Here is a 22,619-nt window from a genome sequence, read left to right as displayed (position 1 = left end):
ATGAAAGACTTCTTTATAGTGATAAAAAATCATTATTTTCCTAATCTCACCAGTCCGAGGTGACCTTAGGCTGCGGGGAGAGCTCCATTTTAATCCCCTGGATATGTAATATTTCAAATGTCCTGGACAAAGTATTAGATTTTGAAAAAAAATAAAAACATCCCCTGTAAGGACAAGAGGAGTGTAAATATAAATGAAATATGCCCCCCCCCCCCAAAAAAAAAACTGCGATCAGCACGGACTGCTGGTTTAAAGTCCCTTCATCCGTGTTATAAGGCCAGTAACGCATTCCCGCGATACGTTATTGGGACACACCAGCACTGAAGTGGTTAAAGGAGTTGTATTGAGAATATATGAAGGTCTATCATAGTGAAACGTCCGGTGTCCGTGAGACCTGGGCCCATAAAAAGAGGCAGAAACGCTAATACCAAAAGGTATTTACAGCAGCAATAAATAAAGTAGGTGCCATGGCTGATAATACCCAAAGGATACGATGGACGTTTAGAAGTCACAGTGGGGGAGGTTGTCATGAAGTAGTCGGGGGGGGGGAAGAATGGGATCCTTACCGCTTGGGTTGCCTCATCGGACAGGGGCTCACACACTAAAGACCCCCGGTAGCACAGATGAGCTTTAACTTTTGGGCCGTGGTGAATGGACACCTCGATTTTGCGTTTCTCTGGAAAGTGCTCAAACTGAAATGCCGGCTCTAGTTGGAGACATGGAAAAAAACAACAGGTGGAGCAGCAGTATAAGAATCCCACACTCACACACGTTTGCCATGATTTGTTTTAATCTTAACCCTTTGAGGGGCCCCGAGGGGACGAGTCACTATGTCTGGGGTGGCCAACTGCAGTCTTCAGGAGCCAGCGACAGGTCAGGTTTTAAGGATATCCCTGCAGCAGCATAGGTGGTTAAACCATTAAGGAACTTTATAATTATATTGCGAAATTCTGTGGAACCCCAACCTTCTCTAATAGCATGTCTGGGATCAGATGCATTGTAAGGAACCCCAACCCTCTCTAATAGCGCGTCTGAGATCAGGTGCATTGTAAGGAACCCCAACCCTCTCTACCCTAGGATTGGCTGCTTAGGTGCCTCCAGTTTATCGCCAAAGTAGAAATACGCGAAATGCAAATTTGATTCGTCAAGCCTCACACGGCTAATAATGTTGTGAAATTACTCTTAGATTTAGCAAGCTTGTAAGTAAAGTAATCGCCAGAAAGTGAGTAAAATGCGGGGGGTGTCGTATTTATAGTCTCAGCATGAAGCCAATCTATCCATTTTACAGAATTTTGCAAACAAATCTAGTGGCTTCATAAAGAATTGGGCAAATAAGCACATCAAACGGAATGGCAATGCCCATTTATTGAACACTTAGCAAATCACTTGGAGAACGCAGACCCAGCCGCGGGTTTTTTCACAAATTTTGCATGATTCGCGACTTCATTCAAACGTTTCAAACATCTTTAGTACTTTGCCACTAAAATGCACAGGACTTTGTATGGCTTTGCTGTGTGTCACTACACAATTTAACTATTCTCCTCCTCACTTTTAAAGCTTTACACTCTTCTGCCCCTCCTTACATCTCAGCCCTAATTTCTCACTATGCACCATCCCGACTCTTGCGTTCCACTCAAGGATGTCTTCTCTCTACCCCCTTTTGTATTTAAAGCCCTCTCCCGCCTTAAACCTTTTTCACTCCCTGCCCCACACCTCTGGAATGCCCTTCCCCTCAATATTCGAATAGCACCCTCTTTATCCACCTTTAGGACCTTTCTTCACCTCTTTAACGAAGCATATGGGTAGCTCTATGGCTGATACTATACACGGCATACATCGACCTTGGCTCCTTGTAGACGCGCTTAACAGAATGCCCTCCTACGGTCTCTATTTTTCTTCCTACTTACCACTTAGATTGTAAGCTCTTCAGGCCAGGGACTCCTTTTCCTAATGTACTTTTTGTCTCAAGCGCTTTTTCCCATAATGTGTTATATTATTATTAAGTCCTGTATATTACTGCTGTGAAACGCTATGTACATGGATGGCGCTATACAAATAATGATATACATGTATTTAACGAAGTGCAGGCATTAAACTTACTAGCATCTCTGTCTTGTATGAAGTACGTCTTACTAATTCTCAGGCTGTAATAAGGGACGGTGAAGAGGGAGAAATTGATGTTCTGTCCAGTGGGAACTTGCAAGCAGTCATACGTCACTTTCCACTGAACAGATAAAATACAAAGAGGTTATTAGGGCCGCCATAAGAAAAAAGGCAAATCTCTGACATTACTCTGAATATAAATATATACGGTGCATAAAAAAACATAATAGATAACACGAGGGGTTTATTATGCACTGAATCAAGAAGAGGGAAAAGCATTAGCACTATAAGAGAAGTACTTTTTAAAGTCTGGACTTCCATTTGAGGTCAGGATTAGGCAGGAGCAACCCAGCTAGACACTGTATTCTAGTCGTAACGTTTGCAGAAGCTACAAATCGTGAACCCAAACAAGGGACGGTGGGTAAAAAAAGTGACAAAACCCCACGACTGCACAGGGTACACCAGTGATAATGAACACTTATGAGCACATTCACATCTCATACAGATCCCTCCCCATTATCATTCAGCACAATGCTTCCACTCCGCCAGGGATTCTGGGTAATGACATGCAAATTAGCAGTCGCTTTTTGCTTCATATCCATCTGTAACATGGACCCCTATACGCTTATGCCTGCAGTATTACACAGCTTTTACAGCAAAGCCTGGGTTATAGGAGCTGTAAGCCATGTGTCCTGTTTAGCCCACTTCATGTGTAGGTTGGCGCCTGGCTTGGCAGGGATGGAGAGCTATATGAGGGTTATACGAGTGCACAGTTCAGTGCCATGAGACTGCAGATACTGTACGTTGATCAGATCACTCACCGATTCTCCTGGTTCTGTTGTTCCTTTGTTTATGAAGCGAAATGCATGGAATTGGTTATGACTTTCCTCCAGAGCGTACACAACGAAAGCGCGGAGTTTGGGGAACGCTGTAATAAGGGAGACAGAACACAGCAGCAATTAAAGCCAAAGCATTTCGTTACATCACAATGCTTAAGGTAGAAACAGCATTCATTTTATATTACCCCCCTACTCCCCCCCCCCCCCCCAAATACAAGACCTTAAACATTATCACATTAAAAAAAGCAAAAATGTATCCGGGACACCTACACAATGTGATTATTTTAGTTAAGTATTACAGATTATGGCTGTATTTGCTGCGCGTCATTAAGCCATAAATCCCCTTTTTATGTCCTGTTCTAGTGATGGTGCTGTAATAAGGTGCCTTACTAGCACTGCTTAGTAAATATTTCCCTATATCCTTTTCAGTTGCACCTTTTGCCATCTCAACATCAGGGGACACAGAGTCTGTCTCTTTTTGATTGGAATTTAACCAGACATTAAAAAAGTTATAGTGGGTAAAAATAAATGGCAAAAACCCTCCACCGTACTGTGCACAGTAAATAAAAATACCACATGTGCTGCATTTGCATTTCTCAGACAGATCTGCAACCCTGTAACACTGTCTTTCTCCATTATCCCTTAGCAAACGGTGCTTCCACTGCAGCCAGGAACTCTGGGTAATCACATGCAAATGAGCACAGAGTGTCACTGTTTACTTTTTATCCATTTTATCATGGATCTCTATAAACTGATTTAAACTGAACCGTATTATACAGTTTTGCAGTACAGCCTGGATTAAATAAGTGCAGAGCCAGTAAACCTGCTCACAGTCAGTTGTTCCAATCGTAATTGGAATATATAACTCATGTAAAGCAGCAGTCCCGTCAGATTGACAATGATTTTTTACAGCACTTGAATTGGTGGATCCTCTCCTCCTGACCTTAACTCTGGGACCCTCTGGATCCCAAGATACTTAATGGATCAGTTACTGGTGTTTCCTTTGGGCATTTAAATGGCCATCCAATAAGAAGCATCAAACAATGACATTGTGGCTTCCAATTGGTCCTTGGGAGCCACAAGATCTGGCACCCATACTGAATTCATGGTAAGAGTAGAATATCGGTAACTAAATCAGCAAGTATCTCAAGAGCAGGGGTGGGGAACTCCAGTCCTCAAGGGCCAGCAACAGGTCAGGCTTTCAGGATACCCCTGCTTTAGAACTGGAAGCTCAATCAGTGGCTCAGTCTTTGAGCTAGAGCAGAGATGTCCTGTTTGTGGTCATTGAGGATTGGAGTTGCCCAAATCTGCTCAAGAGACAAGGGGTCCCCCCCCCGGAGCTACAAATAGTGCAGCTCAGGCCCAGAGGACCCCCTTGTGCACAGGTGTCAGTTGCTTGTATTTTATACTAAAATGATATAACTTTGGGGGAAGATAGCTTCATTTTGGGATCATTTTGCGTTATCCTACGTGCACATAACCCCGGAGATGAGCAAAAAACGTTGGCGGATTTGGGATCCGCTGCGGATCGGCCGGCTCCTTTGGTCCGCGGAATTCAGTCGGATCAGTCTCAAAAGTAGCGATTCGCCTTTGCAGATGTATTTTCCAACACCGACAATCCATCGCTAATTGCGAAATCCGCCTATGGATTGTTAAAATCCACCAGCGGATTGTATCCAATGGCGGTTTTTGGACTAATCCATGTGGATTGAAACCGTAGCAAATCCGGCGGCGGATATTACACGGATTTTGAATGGCAAATTCGGAAAATTCCGGGAAACGGATTTGAACTGGTTTGACCATCTCACAATAAGTGTCCTATGCCTCAAACGCCAGATTTATAACAATTAAAATGTATTGAGATTGGTCATCTGTATTTACTGCACCTTCTCATTTAGATTTTAATTCCTGTCACAACAGGAGATGTCACCTAACAAGAACCAAAACCAATTACATTTGGGTGTCCTTGACCAAAGAAAAGACGCTGGTGCTAAAGAAAATCGGCAAGACTGACTAGTGAGACTGAAATTAAAGTTATCGGTTAACTTTATGTTTTTACCATTTTTGTTACTTTTTTTTTTAAAGCAGGCAATTTTGGTGCGGATTTTTTTTCTTTGTTAACGTAGGTTTGAAGCAGGGGGGTCTCCAGAGCAGAACCCCCCTGAATTTCAGCTCCAGGGACCCCCTGCTTCCGGAGATAATTACCTCCGTAGGGGGTGTCGGTAGCTGCTCCGGCTCGCTAGCAGAGATCGCGTAATTGCTACTGTCCAAAGCTCCCGCTCCCTGCGGGCCAATAGGAAGCCGTGACGTCATCCAGTGTGGTTTCCTATTGGCCCAGTTGACGGGGGAGCTTTAAAACGTGCAGGAGATATCAGCATCCCCTTACAAATAAGTATCTCTGGAAGCAGGGGGTCCCCAGAGCCGGAATTTAATGGGGTTCAGCTCCAGAGAACCCCTGCATCAATCCTATGTTAAAAATAAAATAAATAAAAAACGGTCCACTTGGATTGCCCCTTTAAACCAAAACATGTATCAAAGAAAAAAATGCCAAGGTCGAACATTTTTTCTCTTGGATAAATTTGATGGGGACCAAGAGACTTTGGTCATTACAACAATCACATGACCAATATGTTACTGATCATTTCCCCAAAACAGACCTGCGCTGTAAAAAAAAAGTGTCCCTTTTTACCCCCGGGCAATCCTCATTGCAATTACTCCTGAAATATTAAACTCTTCATTGTCTCGTCTCCTGCTGCTCAAAAGATTTATGTTGACAGCGAAACAATGACACAAACACAGCTTTGCTCCATGAAACCTAAGCAATCAGCTAAGTGGCATATCAGAACTATTACACAATACTTGCTGTTTACAAGCCTCTGGCATCTTTGCGGTGTTGTGTGCCAAACTCGTAACCCACTGACATGACCCACAGTGACCCAAATTTACTGCGCAGTCTTCTGCTCCAAGACACTTTTCGGCATTGGAAGACGCCATAACGCCCACTGCCTTGAATGTTAGGTGTCTTCCAGCACCGGAATAAGAGTCTTAAGGCAGATTACAAAATGTTTTCTTTTGCTTGTTTTGTATTTCTAAGGATTACGTTGGATTGCAGCAGGCATTCTCATGTATCTGCATGTATCTGCATTTTCAGTCCTCTTTTGCAGACAAGAGCTGCTACAATACAGTATAGCAATAATAGCAGTCAGAGGTTTATTACCTGTGTGTGTGAATATATACATAGGTTTATAGCTAGTAGTGTTGACACCTGGCTCAATATAACCCAAAGAGGTCCAATCAGTTTGTTTGTTTTTCTTTTAGATTAGGGTAGGAGAATGTAAAACCTGATCTAGCACAGGAAGTTCCCTTGTAATATGGGGGAAGATTCCATGACGGCTCTACCCCAGTTTACGAGTCTCCCACTATAATGTATAAAACAACTAGCAATACCATGCAAGTCCCTTTGGCAGCACAGACATAACTGCCACGTATCGGAGCTGTGCTGGCTGATAAGTTTTAGGAATGATTATTCATATCATATGTTCCATATTTAGAATGTTGAACACCTCCCAATATCACACCGTGAAACGTCAGACTTAATTTCACCTTATAGGTTGGAGAGAGTCTAGTTTAACCCAACAATTACCATCTGTCCACTTCACTGTTGACCCACTGCCAACGCCCCTTTAAAACGTCTTCGATATAGAACCAAAATGTTGGTAGAATTTAATTTGCCGTATATGATCAGAATTGGTTGTGGGACAGGGTGTAATTTTTAGGGACCAACACAAGAGTTTCTTGATAGGTGAAATTATAGTGTAAAGCCTTTTGAAATTTCAGGCCACTTCTTCCAGTGTTCTCAGAAGAATCTGAGAGATCTGTGGGGTTTTAAAGCTCTGCACATCTTCATTTAACCTAGTGTGAATTCTATCGTACCTAAAAGGGTATCACAGGCATTTAGGGGGTAGATCCACAGAGCTCTGAAGTTAACATCTCATTAAGTGCTAACGGGGATGTTAAAGCTCACTAACGATGCGTTTAGTGCCGTTTTCAGCCGTAATGAGCTCTTGCGTTACTATAACGAACATTAGTGCTAATGATATGTAATGATATGCTAACAGCGAAGATCCACAACGCTCCGTTATGGGTAACGCAGGGATTTAATGTTACGTTAGTTAGGTCAGAGATAAAGGTGGTGTTACTCACATCCAGACCCTGGAATAGGTCTGTTATAGGGTCTACATAAGTGCAAGACCCCAATTGGGTACCATTTAACTATCATATTGGTACAGGGTTCTCTTCCTCTCTTTTCTCTTCTTTTAACTTTAATTAAGCACCTACTAAGGGTTTAGATGGGAGTTACGCCACCTTTGGGTAAGCGAGGCTTAATGCCATATTATTTCCAGCTAACGCATGGTAGCACTAAATTCACATGGCGTTAAGCCTATGCTAATGAGATCGCTAACGGCCATTGTTTTTGCATATATTTAGCTTTGTGGGTATCTGTTAAATTCACGTAAACTAATGGACGTTACTTATTTAGGTAACAACAAGTTCGTAGCCCAGATTTAATGGAGCGCTGTGGCTCTACCCCAAGGAATCTTCCCATCTACAGGACCGACACAGCTATTCGAACTTTCACAAACTTCTTCCAAAACAGAACGTTTTGCCATTAAATATCATGATAAAAGCAGATAAGGTTAAATGTAAAATGATCACAAAAATAGAATGAATGGCGCACAGCTAAGAAGAGTGGGTCCCAAGCAAAGTAGATCAAAAATAGTTCTTTATTAATCCATAAATAAATAAAAGGAAGTACACACTCTCCTACGCATTTCGTGCAAAAGTGCTTTTGCACGAAATGCGTAGGAGAGTGTGTACCTCGGTTTTTTTATTTTTGGATTAATAAAGAACTATTTTCGATCTACTTAGCTTGGGACCCACTCTTCTTGGCTGTGCGCCATTCATTTTATTTTTGTGACCTTTGCGACTACAATTGGCTGCACGCCCATCAAGTGACACAGACATGGGGTACAACATGTGAGTACATCTACAATTACTGAATGTTTTTAATGCCTTTATGATGTCAGTCCTGGGAATATCCTAATGAGGACTTGATTTGGGGGGCTACAACCAACCATTCTTGACCTTCAGGGAACATATTGTCCCTTTGGACTTTAACTGTGCAAACTACAATCAACTGTATTGATTATACCTCACTAGCCCCATTGTCTGTTACTCTATTTATACGATGAGATGTGACATATGAAGTTAATAGATTTTGCACTGGAGCGCTTATATCACCAATTTGTGTAAATGTAAAATGATGCCGTTTGAAACTGTAAGGAATCCGCTCCTGGGTTTGGCTGGAACTGATCCTTACAGAGCTATAGTGTTTCCAGACAAACCCGTGTCTAAAACCTGCATTCAAGAATCACCTGCTCCTGCAATTAGACTGCAGCCTGCTTCTTGCTGCCTCCTATGCAGCTCTGCCTCATTGGCTGCCTGTTCTATTTAACTCCTGCCCTTCCCCCCAGGAAGTGGCTGAACATAGACTTTGTCAAGTAACTGTGCTTGCCACAGCACCACTGTTTGACCTGCCTTGGCCTTCTTGCCATAGCTCCTAGTCTCTGGCAGACTCTGCCGTGCTGAAGCGGTTACACTGAAGCCCTCTGTGTTTCTGTCCTGTCTGCAGTTCCTGTTCCCCATGACCTTCCAGTGGCCTCCACCACTCTCAGCTGTACCCGGCTAGGGGGTGCTGTTCTGTGCTGAAGCGCTGGATCCTCTGTACTACTGGCAGGCTCCGCCGTGCGGAAGCGGTTACACTGAAGCCCTCTGTTTCTTGTCCTGTCTGCCATTCCTTTTCCCAGTGACCTTCCACTCCACCGCTCTCGGCTGTACCCGGCTAGGGGGTGCTGTTCTGTGCTGACGCACTAGATCCCCCGTTCCTGTTCCCTGCTCTCTGCGCTGAAGCTGTGCAGTTCCGGTACCTGCCCTCTACGCTAAAGCGGCATAGTTCCAGTGTCCGGCTCTCTACGCTGAAGCGACTTCTACCTTGTTTCCTGATGACTTCAGCTCATGACCGCGACCTTTGTTCCTGTGCCTCCTGCCCTGACCCTGGCTTGTCTACCGATTACTCTACCTTCTCCAGTCCTGACCCGGCTACGTTTGGCCACGGAATTCGCAACCCGGATCCGGCTTCGTGGTCTAAGGTCGGTGTATACCTATCCCCACCTCAGCCCCACGGTCCGGTCCAGGTTTGTGGTGAGCATAACCATTACAGAAACCAGCACGGGATTACACTTGCTACATATACTGTATATAGATGGTCTGTATTGTCTTATAGGACTAAGGCTGCGCTTATAGTGCCGGTGACGTGACGTCGCGGCAAAACAAATGTATTGCCGCAGTTGCGTGCGGTTATAGTAGAAGTGGCGCACCGGCTTGGTCGCGATCGCTGGAAGTCAATTTGATTTTTCCAGCGACCGCAGCGTGACGTCACCATCGCGTCGCTGTCACCGGCACTATAAGCGCAGCCTAACCCAAGCAGTTGTAGACTTCTCTTGAGAAAATCAAACATCAATAATATTTCAGGGCATTTTAAACCATTTAAACAATGGGACAGACCTCTTTTGGACCTAGTTTCAGGAAGGCTTGAATATTATTTGTGTTCTAAAAACAGGACAGATATATATATATATCGCTTCACAAAGAATACAGTACAGGGAATTATAATTATACAATAAGTGTAGCAAAAATCAGACGATGGGAAAGGAAATCCCTGCCCCGAAGAGTTTACAGTCTAAGAGGTTTGAGGGGAAACTTACAGAGACAGCAGGTGAGGGAATAAGTGCTGTAGATGGGTGTGCTTGGCCACAATGGGTGGTATAAGTGACTGTGGGACATTAGCCATGAGTGCAGGCTATTGGGATGCTTGATTTGTGGGGCAAGTTTTAAGGTTAGTCAGTGTTAAATGAAAAGTTTAACACCATTTACAGGGGACGATATGGCAGGGAGGCGTGGGTGAGATCAGGTGTGTATGTCTGGCTTCAGGCTTAGGCTTTGGTCCCGCTGCATCCGGCGGTGTGTGCGGCCACGCGGCAGCGGGCCACCAGCTCCTTTCCTCCAGTCTGAAGGTCCCCGCTGGCTCCTTCAGACATGGCTGACTACGTGCTGTGAGGCGTCAGCCCGGCCGATGCTGCAAGCTTCTTGTGATCAGAAGCGCTGACGTGTCACGTGGTGCAGCAGTCAGCCAATGAGGAGGGAAGGGAGGTGGCTACAGGGAGGGAGGTGGCTACCCTGTCTGTGCAGCCGTGCATAGCGCCGCCCCCCCTCCTCTGGTGCCCGTTTCGCAGGCTGCTCCTGCTCCGGGAGGGGGGGAGAGGAGAGGGGTTCTGGGAGGGGGGGGGATAGGGGCCGACGGGGGGAGAGGGACCGATGGGGGGGAGAGGGACCGACGGGGGGGAGAGGGACCGACGGGGGAGAGGGACCGACAGGTTGGGGGGGGACAACACAAGAGCCCTACCCTCAAACCACGCCCCCCTCTCAAACCATGCCCCCCCGCTCAAACCACGCCCCCAGCTCCCGCTCCCTACAGACCGCAGGGAGCGGTCAATTTCAGGGGCTGAGGGGCTGCTGTGGAGCGGCTGAGGGGCTGAGGGGCTGCAGCGCTGTGCTGTGGGGCTGTGTGATGTCCCGCCCCCTCACGTCATGGCCGTGCCCCCCACCCGTATTGGCCACGCCCCCCTCCCGCTCCTGCCCCCCTCCCGCTCCGGCTCCTGGCTCCCTACAGACCGCATATCGCGGTCAATTGCCTGTCAGCGCGCCGCCTGTCTGCAGTGCGGGCGCGCTGACTGAGGGAGCGGGGCCTTAGCCTTAGGGGAGATCCCCAGCAGCAGGAAGGAGTAGATAGAGGGTGTGAATAGAGGATTTGTGAGGGTGTGTTTTATTGAGGGTTGTTGGGAGAAAGGTGTATAAATAATGGTGCCGTGGGGAGTGGGGAAGTTGGAGAGAACAGGGACATTCACCAAGGAGGAAAAAGTAAACTAAAAATGCAATAAGGAGGGCATAGTGACATACAGGAGAGACTTCCCAGTCATTGGAGGATAGGAAGAGTACAAATAATCACAGCTTTTAGAAAGTAAAGTTCTCACAGTTGTAAAGTTGTTGTTCAGAGTTCAGATCTTCCTCAATGTTTTTAATGCCTTTATGATGTCAGTCCTGGGACTATCCTACTGAGGACTTGATTTGGGGGGCTACAACACACCATTCTTGACCTTCAGGGAACATATTGTCCCTTTGGACTTTAACTGTGCAAACTACAATCAACTGTATTGATTATACCTCACTAGCCCCATTGTCTGTTACTCTATTTATACGATGAGATGTGACATATGAAGTTAATAGATTTTGCACTGGAGCGCTTATATCACCAATTTGTGTAAATGTAAAATGATGCCGTTTGAAACTGTAAGGAATCCGCTCCTGGGTTTGGCTGGAACTGATCCTTACAGAGCTATAGTGTTTCCAGACAAACCCGTGTCTAAAACCTGCATTCAAGAATCACCTGCTCCTGCAATTAGACTGCAGCCTGCTTCTTGCTGCCTCCTATGCAGCTCTGCCTCATTGGCTGCCTGTTCTATTTAACTCCTGCCCCTCCCCCCAGGAAGTGGCTGAACATAGACTTTGTCAAGTAACTGTGCTTGCCACAGCACCTCTGTTTGGCCTGCCTTGGCATTCTTGCCATAGCTTCTAGTCTCTGGCAGACTCTGCCGTGCTGAAGCGGTTACATTGAAGCCCCCTGTGTTTCTGTCCTGTCTGCAGTTCCTGTTCCCCGTGACCTTGCAGTGGCCTCCACCACTCTCAGCTATACCCGGCTAGGGGATGCAGTTCTGTGCTGAAGCGTTGGATCCTCTGTGCTATTCCTTCTGCAATCCTCCTCCTTCCAGTGGCCTCCACTACTCTCAGCTGTACCCGGCTAGTGGGTGAGAGGGGTTCCGGGAGGGGGGGGGATAGGGGCCGACGGGGGGAGAGGGACCGATGGGGGGGAGAGGGACCGACGGGGGGGAGAGGGACCGACGGGGGAGAGGGACCGACAGGTTGGGGGGGGACAACACAAGAGCCCTACCCTCAAACCACGCCCCCCTCTCAAACCATGCCCCCCCGCTCAAACCACGCCCCCAGCTCCCACTCCCTACAGACCGCAGGGAGCGGTCAATTTCAGGGGCTGAGGGGCTGCTGTGGAGCTGAGGGGCTGCTGTGGAGCGGCTGAGGGGCTGAGGGGCTGCAGCGCTGTGCTGTGGGGCTGTGTGATGTCCCGCCCCCTCACGTCATGGCCGTGCCCCCCCACCCATATTGGCCACGCCCCCCCTCCCGCTCCTGCCCCCCTCCCGCTCCGGCTCCCGGCTCCCTACAGACCGCATATCGCGGCAATTGCCTGTCAGCGCGGGTTATTCCAGTCTAGATTTTTATACTAGAGAGTGACGTAAAAGCCCAAAGTCATCCCCAGGGTCACAGTCCACAAACCAGGCATCTTAAATCTGTGCATGGCCAGCCAGCTAGCACTGGTTTGCGTTAATAGTGAGCGCTTGAAGAATGTGTAGTTGTCTTTTGGGTATAGAAGACTCCTTGGCATCTGAAATAAGCCTCGAGCACTGTGAATTGGCAGAATGTGTAGAGTGTCCACCCTTTTGTGTGTATAGAGCACTGTATATTACAAAGACTCCCAGAGCCTGCATGGTCCCGGGAGTTATTGCTAACTGGATATAAAGCACACTGTATGTGCATAAAAGTGACAGAAAACATGTCCTATTGTATGTGACTCGTACTCACACTGGGCAACTTCTCAAACCTTCTAACACAGATATAGGTGGTGGGAAACTCAGGGTATCCAAACAGGTCAACGCTCTCTGATCTTCTCACTGACTGGTCAGTCTCACTGATCTTCTCACTGACTGGTCAGTCTCACTGATCTTCTCACTGACTGGTCAGTCTCACTGATCTTCTCACTGACTGGTCAGTCTCACTGATCTTCTCACTGACTGAGACTGCAACTGATGTGTATTATTAAACTTTTGTGCACCATACATGCACCACTGCAAGTAGATACAAGCACTTCTTACTGTGTGCATATTGGGGGGAGAACAAAATCGACCTGTTGATGCTGCATCAGCAAATATTTCCCCCATTAAAGCTGCAGTTCAGTCAATATCCTGCATGTGTGTTTTTTTTAATAAATCAGTTCTGTAGTAAGAAAAAATACTTTTAGCATTTTCTGTTTTAAAAAAAAAACAATTTTTAAAGACCAATTTTCTTGTATTCTATTTTAACAGCCATTTGCTAAGGCACTGCCCCTTCATGTCCTGTCACAAGCCCTGGCACACCCCTTTGTCAGCCCTGCCCTGCCTCTAGCACATGTCAGTGCAGAATTGCTCATGAATATTCATGAGCTTTCACTGACAGACAAGCAGAATATAAACAGATCCCTTCACTAATTATGGCACCAAATTTCGACCTATCAATACATGGAAAACGAATTGACCTGCAGCTATACAGTTCTTTAGGTAATTAGAGATTGCACACATGAAACTATTGAAGTAAAAAAATAAATTAAAAAAAAAAAAAAAAAAGACTGAACTGCAGCTTTAAAGAAATGTACATTCGATTACCAGTAAGAAAGAGAATAAAAAACAGAATATATATTCGTCATTCATCTACATATATCTATTAGATATCTTTTAAATGAGGTTTTACGAAGGCCTGAAATATATTTCTGCACATATAATACGGTATTTATGTGCATATATCTTAACATGGCTCGCCCCATAGCAATACTAATAAATTGTGCACCAAGTGTACGCCCATGAATGACAAACCAACATAGGCCGCTAATGGTTTTAGGGGACTTGACGATTTTTTGACACAATGCCCTCTTTCATGCGTTTTGTATATACCTCCATCTCCCAATATCTAAATTACTCGATGTTTAAACCTTTCACTGCCACAGGAAGTTGCAATTGTGTATGATGGCCAATGGAAGATTGAAGCCGGGGGTCTCCGGAGCTGAAACGTATTAATTTAAGCTCCAGAGACCCGCTGCTCCCAGAGATACATACCTCCGAAGGTGATACCGGCATCACTTCTTTCTTTGGCTCCTACATCACATGGGCCAATAGGAAGCCGGCACAGGATGACGTCACACCTTGCTATTGGTCCGCGGGGCGCGGGAGCTTTGAAAAACGGCCTTATAGTGATGCTTGCTACCCGAACCGAAGCAGCTTTTTGCACCCCTTACTGAGGTATCTTTGGAAGCAAGGAGTCCTTAGAGATTAAACTAATGGGGTTCAGCTCAGGGGACCCCCTACTTCAAACTTATTTTAAACAATATAAAAAAAACTTTGCAATAATAAAATCGTCGCCCACCCCTGGTTTATATAGAGAAATCCCACTTTAAAAAACAAAGTAATATCGCTTGGAAACAATGACAGTAACTTTGTGGCAGCAACCAATGAGTTCTATAAAGAAGCCGGTGCACCAGGGGTGGCCAACTCCAGCCCTCAAGGGCCACCAGCAGCACAGGTGACTCAGTCAGAATGACTGAACCACTGATTGAGCCACCTGTGCTGAAGCAGGAATATCTCTAATACCTGGCCTGTTGGTGGCCGTTGGGGATGAGTTGGCCACTCCTGCATTAGACTAATAGACGTCATACAGACCAGTACTTCTTCTTCACATAGTGTAACCTGCCAAGGAGGAAGATACAAGAACATTGGATAAAAGAAAAACTAATAAAGGAACAAATACAATCAAGTGTTTCATAACCGTCCGTTGTTCCTTTTTAGTGCTGACTTGGTTCCATATGGCTCCCGTCAACGCAAACCTAGCGCCATGTCCTCATGACAGCCACATCCAGTCCGGACTCTGCCAATCCACATTTCCATGGCAGCGCCGGGTTATTGAGATCGACAATGCCTGGTACTCACAGAGCACGAAACGCAGCATTGGATCAAGATCCCATGATGGGGATAGGCAGGCACTGTTGTGCTCAGTGCACTTAATTACAGATTGTGAGAAGGTTTTCCAGTTATGCTGGTTGTGCTCTCACCATTACCTGTTCCCAACGCCATCGCCATATTTTTTTAATAGAAAATCACTTTTGTAAATTGTATTGTATTTACGTGTTGGTGCTGTTCAGTTGGAAAATGCAGCCAGCGGTCGATGGTTTATTCACCAACATTTAAGAACTTTGCAGAACTTGCGCACACACATTTGCAAAGGTTTCCTAAAATCATATCACAATAGGCCCTTCGCTGCACGCCGCTTTTTCACAGCATGTTAAACACGCTGCCGACGCGGTGTCGCCATGTGGCCCGCGCTTGCTCGATAGACAGACGCAGCGCTTGGACCGGGGGGGAGAACTGGGGCCTGACGGCTGGAAGTTGCATCTAGCTGCCGGGCCTCTGATGGCTGGCAGGCCCCAGCTCTCCCCAGCTGCTGCCGTGACCTTTTCCCCCTCGCTGGGGTGTGTTGGACCCCGGAAGCTTCCCCCAAGATAACAAAAACCCAGCATGTGTGTATTGTGAGAGAGGTTGGAAGGGTATAGTGTGGGTATTGGGGGAGGGGAGGGGGGGGGTCATGTGCATTGTTGGGGAGCGGGGTACTGTGTGTGTGTATTGTGGGGGAGTGAGGGTGGGGGCGAGAGAGAAGAGGTGGGAGATAGAGTGTGCGGGGGAAGAGTAAGGAGAAAGGGGATGGGGAAAGAGAGGGGATAGAAAAGATAGAGTGGGGATGGAAGGGAGAGAGTGATAAAGATGGGATGGGAGGGAGAGAGAGGGGATGGAGGGAGAGAGGGTATTTGGTGAGGGAGAGGGGATGTGAGTGAGAAAGAGAGATACCAGCGCCATTGACATTTTTAATAAGGCAAGCACAAGCTAATCCGAATTTGACGGGCCTGATCTACATGATAAGATTGTTGACCAATCTTAATGCATTAAGCAGCGTTTTGGGCCCATTTTAAACACAAATGATGATTACAGCACTTGGCATTTATTTATTTTATAAATGGCAATTGTTGCCATTTCTGTGCCAGAAAAGTGGAATATTTGCAAATGTCTCACAGATCTCTAACCTAATAGGAACTCACTGCTCCCCTTACCTGTGGAGTTCAGTGTGATGTCCACTCTGATGCAAGGCTCACATTTCTCAATCTCCTTCAGCGGATCACAGAGCAGGACGGTGGAAAGAGAGAGGACGTCTCCATGCGGCCGGCGTCTTACTCCTGCGGGTACCTTGTGGTCGCGCTTATCGGAAAAACGGTTACCTGGAGAAGATACTGTAAGTGAACAGGTTAGGGGCTTTCCTGATGAGGAAGTCATCAAGCAAAGTGCACACTAACTTTTACAGGTATTGCTGTATAACTTGTACATGTTTCCTGTAAATTGTTCCCACTTTTAATGGTCCATCATTACAGTTCTGTATCTACATCTGTAGTAGTCCATTAGGGGTAAGAAAAGAAAAAATCTGAAGTCTACAGTATCCCGACCGATAGAACCAGTAGACCTTTGAACTTCTTCAGAGGTACACCACAGTTACTAACAGTGCTGGCTTTGATTATATACTGTATGAGTATATACAGCATGAGTATAATTAATGAATGAATAACTGGTCCTATGGGGAAAAACTGGCAAAATATTGGATATTTTACCTGTGTTTCTGACTATTTACATAAAGCCATGTCGCAGATCTGTACTATGGGCTTCCTAATTCTATGCTCGTGATCAAAGTGACATGAAACATTTACATTAACAGGAACGTTATTGCTACATGCCAGAAGACTCACGTTGATATTATTTAGGTGGCATAGGTAATACAAAAGCAGTTGAATAGAGTCTATAAAGTGTTTGCATGTAAAGATACACGTGAGTCCTGGGTAGAAGCAGGCAATGAATGCAAACTGCTCAGTTTCTTTTAATGTCTCATCAGTACTGGAAATAAAGCATAAACAAGACATATCTAACTCTTTTTCAGTGCTGGAGACCAATGGTTGACCAATCCAGCACCTAAGGAGGTGAAACCAATGGGCAGTGCATAATTCATTGACTTACTCACATGGAATTGTAAATCAGAACCTGTGACATAAACCCTCAAACCTGCAGCCAAGATACAAAAGAACAAAAATTGATACTTACGTTTTATTTTGAAGTCCTGAAAAGCAAAAGCAAAAAAAAAACAATTTAGTTTCAAAGTCAGAAAGTAGCAAAACATTATCATTATTTTCCACCTGTTGGATTTGGAAAGCAGTGCCCCTTATAAAATGCTTGTAAATAGCATTCAGCCCCAATCAGCACCCGGCAGTTTAATGAATAACACCCTCTGTGTAGCTGTACTGGTTATAATATGGCATTTATACAACATTTGCGCCTTGCAATGTTTCTATGAGAGGTAGATATGTGATGTTACCCACAAGAGCAGCACCTATTAAATACAAACGTACTGTTCCACTATCCTTATATTTCAAAGGTTTCCTTCCCCTTCTGTTTTTAAAGCAGAAATATTGCTTAAACCTTTTCTTTCTTTTTATTAAAAAAAAAACAAAGTCCTCTGCCCAGTCTCGAATTTAGGCACAGTATCACTGCTTTTTAACGTACAACAGGGGCGGCCAACTCCAGTCCTCAAGGGCCACCAACAGGTCAGGTTTTAAGAATATCCCTGCTTCAGCACAGGTGGCTCAATCAGTGGCTCAGTTGTTGGCTTGAGGACTGGAGTGTGGCCATCCCTGCTTCAGCACAGGAGGCTCAATCAGTGGCTCAGTGGCCATCCCTGCACGACAACAAATCAGTTTAAATGTTATTGTTCTGTAATATATATATTTTACAGGAACAGCTCCCTTTATTTGAACCAGCGAGTGTCTGATAATCACACACACATATATGTATGTATATATATATATACTAGCTGAGAGCCCCGGCGTTGCCCGGGATGTTTGTGGTGTGGGGGTGGCATTTGGGTGGGGAGTGGTCCACGCGGCCCATGTGCGGTGGTACTGCTGCTGTGGCTGTACTGATGGTGATTGTATCGGTGTGCTGATTTGGGAGGGTTTGGTGCTGATGTGGGGGTCTGGATGTGGGTGTGCCGATGGGGGAGGTGCAAAGGTGGCGATGTGTGGGTGCTGATGGTGTTGATGGGGGCTGGGAATGGCGGGGAGCCGAGAATGCCAGTGTGCTGGGGGGGCATGGGATACCGGTGTGCTGATGTGGTGGTGCTGGGGATAGTGTGTGTGTGTATACATGTTTGTGTGTATAAATTGTATGTGTGTGTGTGTGTGTATATACATGTGTACGTGTGTTTATACATGTGTGTGTATACATGTGTGTGTGTGTATACATGTTTGTGTGTATAAATTGTATGTGTGTGTGTGTGTGTGTATACATGTGTGTGTGTGTGTATGTGTACGTGTGTGTGTATACATGTGTGTGTGTGTGTATACATGTGTGTGTATGTATACATGTGTGTATGTATACATTGTGTGTATGTATATATTGTGTGTATACAACATGTTTGTGTGTGTATACACATGTGTGTGTGTGTATACGTGTGTGTGTATACGTGTGTGTGTATACACGTGTGTGTGTGTATACACGTGTGTGTGTGTGTATACGTGTGTGTGTATACGTGTGTGTGTGTGTGTATACATGTGTGTGTGTATACATGTGTGTCTATACATGTGTGTGTGTATACATGTGTGTGTGTGTATACGTGTGTGTGTGTGTATACGTGTGTGTGTGTGTATACGTGTGTGTGTGTATACGTGTGAGTGTATACGTGTGTGAGTGTATACGTGTGTGAGTGTATACGTGTGTGAGTGTATACGTGTGTGTGAGTGTATACGTGTGTGTGAGTGTATACGTGTGTGTGTGTATGTCTCCATGTGTGTGTGTATGTCTCCATGTGTGTGTGTATGACTCCATGTGTGTGTGTATGTCTCCATGTGTGTGTGTATGTCTCCATGTGTGTGTGTATGTCTCCATGTGTGTGTGTATGTCTCCATGTGTGTGTATGTTTCCATGTGTGTGTGTGTGTATGTGTACATGTGTGTGTGTACGTGTACATGTGTGTGTGTGTACGTGTGTGTGTGTGTGTGTACGTGTACATGTGTGTGTGTGTGTGTACGTGTACATGTGTGTGTGTGTGTCTACGTGTACGTTAGGGGGGGGGAGGAGGAGGTGGGAAGGGGGGGGGAGAAGGGGGGAGGAGGAGGTGGGAAGGGGGGGGGAGGAGGTGGGAAGGGGGGGGAGGAGGTGGGAAGGGGGGGATAAGGGGGGGGGAGGAGGAGGTGGGAAGTGGGGGGAGGAGGAGGTGGGAAAGGGGGGGAGGAGGTGGGAAGGGGGGGGGAGGAGGTGGGAAGGGGGGGGGGAGGAGGTGGGAAGGGGGGGGAGAAGGGGGGGGGAGGAGGTGGGAAAGGGGGGGGGAGGTGGGAAGGGGGGGGGAAGGGGGGGGGGAGGAGGGGGAAGGGGGGGTGGGGAGGAGGAGGTGGGAAGGGGGGGGAGGAGGAGGTGGGAAGGGGGGGGAGGAGGAGGTGGGAAGGGGGGGGAGGAGGAGGTGGGAAGGGGGGGAGGAGGAGGTGGGAAGGGGGGGGAGGAGGAGGTGGGAAGGGGGGGAGGAGGAGGTGGGAAGGGGGGGGGAGGAGGAGGTGGGAGGGGGAGGGGGGGGGAAGGAAGGAGGAGGTGGGAAGGGGGGGGGAGGAGGAGGTGGGAAGGGGGGGGAGGAGGAGGTGGGAAGGGGGGGGAGGAGGAGGTGGGAATGGGGGGTGGGAAGGAGGAGGAGGTGGGAATGGGGGTGGAGGAGGAGGTGGGAATGGGGGGTGGAGGAGGAGGTGGGAATGGGGGGTGGAGGAGGAGGTGGGAAGAGGAGGTGGGAAGGGGGGGGGAGGAGGAGGTGGGAAGGGGGGGGGAGGAGGAGGTGGAAGGGGGGGAGGAGGAGGTGGAAGGGGGGAGGAGGAGGTGGGAAGGGGGGGAGGAGGAGGTGGGAAGGGGGGGGAGGAGGAGGTGGGAAGGGGGGGAGGAGGTGGTGGGAAGGGGGGGGGAGGAGGTGGTGGGAAGGGGGGGGAGGAGGTGGTGGGAAGGGGGGGGAGGAGGAGGTGGGGAAGGGGGGGGAAGGGGAGGTGGGGAGGAGGGGGAAGGGGGGGTGGGGAGGAGGTGGGAAGGGGGGGAGGAGGAGGTGGGAGGGGGGGAGGAGGAGGTGGGAAGGGGGGGAGGAGGAGGTGGGAAGGGGGGGGAGGAGGAGGTGGGAAGGGGGGGGAGGAGGAGGGAAGGGGGGGGAGAAGGGGGGGGAGGAGGTGGGAAAGGGGGGGGGAGGAGGTGGGGGGGGTGGAGGTGGGAAAGGGGGGGGAGGAGGTGGGAAGGGGGGGAGGAGGTGGGATGGGGGGGGAGGTGGTGGGAAGGGGGGGTAGAGGGGGGAGGTGGTGGGAAGGGGGGGAGGAGGGGGGGAGGTGGTGGGAAGGGGGGGAAGTGGTGGGGAGGAGGGGGGGTAGAGGGGGGAGGTGGTGGGAAGGGGGGGAGGAGGGGGGAGGTGATGGGAAGGGGGGAGGTGGTGGGGAGGAGGGGGGAGGAGAGGGGGGAAGGGGGGGGAGGAAGGGGGGGGGGTGGGAAGGGGGGGGTGGGAGGAGGTGGGAAAGGGGGGGGAGGAGGTGGGAAGGGGGGGGGGAGGAGGTGGGATGGGGGGGAAGGTGGTGGGAAGGGGGGGTAGAGGGGGGAGGTGGTGGGAAGGGGGGGAGGAGGGGGGAGGTGGTGGGAAGGGGGGGAGTAGTGGGGAGGAGGGGGGGTAGAGGGGGGAGGTGGTGGGAAGGGGGGGAGGTGGTGGGAAGGGGGGGAGGTGGTGGGGAGGAGGGGGGAGGAGAGGGGGGAAGGGGGGGAGGAAGGGGGGGAGGGGGTGGAAAGGGGGGGGTGGTGGGAAGGGGGGGGTGGTGGGAAGGGGGGAGGAGGAGGGGGAGGTGGTGGGGGGAAGGGGGGAGGTGGTGGGGAGGAGGGGGGGAGGGGGAAGGGCGGGGGGAGGAAGGGGGGGGTGGTGGTGGGAAGGGGGGGGGAGGTGGTGGGAAGGGGGGGGAGGTGGTGGGAAGGGGGGAGGAGGGGGGAGGTGGTGGGGAGGAGGGGGGAAGGGGGGGAGGTGGTGGGGAGGAGGGGGGAAGTGGTGGGAAGGGGGGGAAGGTGGTGGGAAGGGGGGTGGGGGGGAAGATGGTGGGAAGGGGGGGTGGGGGGGAAGGTGGTGGGAAGGGGGGGGTGGGGGGGAGGTGGTGGGAAGGGGGGGGGGGGTGGGGGGGGGGTAAGGGGGGGGGAAGGGGGGGGTGGGGGGGAGGTGGTGGGAAGGGGGGGAGATGAAGGGGGTGGGGGTGGAGGGGAGGTGAAGGGGGTGGGGGGTGGAGGGGAGGTGAAGGGGGTGGGGGGTGGAGGGGAGGTGAAGGGTGGGGGTGGAGGGGAGGTGAAGGGTGGAGGGGAGGTGAGGTGAAGGGGGGGTGGAGGGGAGGGAGGGGGAGGTGAAGGGGGGGGGTGGAGGAGAGGTGAAGGGGGGGGGGTGGAGGGGAGGTGAAGGGGGGTGAAGGGGAGGTGAAGGGGGGTGGAGGGAGGTGGAGGGGAGGTGAAGGGGGGTGAGGGGAGGTGAAGGCCGCTCCCTCACCCGTCCGGCCGCTCACTCACCCGTCCGGCCGCTCCCACACCCGTCCGGCCGCTCCCTCAGCCGTCCGGCAGCTCCCACGTGGATCTGAGGCGGGAGGCAGCTTGTTGTGGCCGCTCCCCCGCTGTGTCCCGGGCGCTCGCTCCCCCGCTGACTGTAGCGGCGCCGGGGGGGAGGGGGTGGAGGGGAGGTGAAGGGGGGTGGAGGGGAGGTGAAGGGGGGTGGAGGGGAGGTGAAGGGGGGTGGAGGGGAGGTGAAGGGGGGTGGAGGGGAGGTGAAGGGGGGTGGAGGGGAGGTGAAGGGGGGTGAAGGGGGGTGAAGGGGGGTGAGGGGAGGTGAGGGGAGGTGAGGGGGAGGTGAAGGGGGGTGAGGGGAGGTGAAGGCCGCTCACTCACCCGTCCGGAAGCTCCCACGTGTATCTAAGGCGGGAGGCAGCTTGTTGTGGCCGCTCCCCCGCTGTGTCCCGGGCGCTCGCTCCCCCGCTGACTGTAGCGGCGCCGGGGGAAGGGGGGGGGGGGGGCTGAAAGCACGGGACACGGGGAGAGGAGGAGGTGCGCGCGGGTGTGGAAGCTGATGTTCGGGGAGGAAGAGGCGGAGGCTCCGGGACCGGTGGGTATGTGAGCCCCACCCCCCGGGTTATACATGCTGCTAATGTACACCCCCCCCCCCCTACTGTGTGTATGTGTGTGTGTCCCTGTGTGTGTCCGTGTGTGTGTGTGTCCGTGTGTGTGTGTGTGTGTGTGTTTGTGTCCCTGTGTGTGTGTGTGTGTCCCTGTGTATGTGTGTCCCTGTGTGTGTGTGTGTCCCTGTGTGTGTGTGTGTCCCTGTGTGTCCTTTGGCCCGTCACTCCGCCTCAGGCCAATGAGAGGTGTGCGGGGGCGGCCCAAGGGACCAATGAGATTTCCCCTAGGGACACCGGACATCCAGGCAGGCATGCAGGCATGCATGCAGGCAGGCAGGCAGGCAAACATACAGTGCTTTCACTAATATAGTATAAGATATATATATATACACACA

General features: G+C 49.6%; 1 protein-coding gene across 1 annotated transcript in view; it reads right to left on the bottom strand.

The window, feature by feature from the left end:
* IL17RE (interleukin 17 receptor E) overlaps positions 1–22,619 on the bottom strand; it is a 58,355-nt gene that overhangs the window by 15,087 nt on the left and 20,649 nt on the right. The window contains exons 2-6 of the mRNA XM_075574401.1: positions 17,126–17,141; positions 16,093–16,269; positions 2,925–3,031; positions 2,101–2,224; positions 567–706 (exon numbers count right to left, since the gene is read on the bottom strand). Coding sequence (XP_075430516.1) covers positions 567–706; positions 2,101–2,224; positions 2,925–3,031; positions 16,093–16,269; positions 17,126–17,141 — 564 coding nt within the window. The remainder of the gene's footprint in view (positions 1–566; positions 707–2,100; positions 2,225–2,924; positions 3,032–16,092; positions 16,270–17,125; positions 17,142–22,619) is intronic.

This window comes from Ascaphus truei, chromosome 17 (genome assembly GCF_040206685.1).
Source record: "Ascaphus truei isolate aAscTru1 chromosome 17, aAscTru1.hap1, whole genome shotgun sequence".
In the NCBI taxonomy this organism is placed as follows: domain Eukaryota; kingdom Metazoa; phylum Chordata; class Amphibia; order Anura; family Ascaphidae; genus Ascaphus; species Ascaphus truei.
The sequence above is the reverse complement of the archived record's forward strand: the minus strand, read 5'-3'. Positions and strand labels throughout refer to the sequence as shown.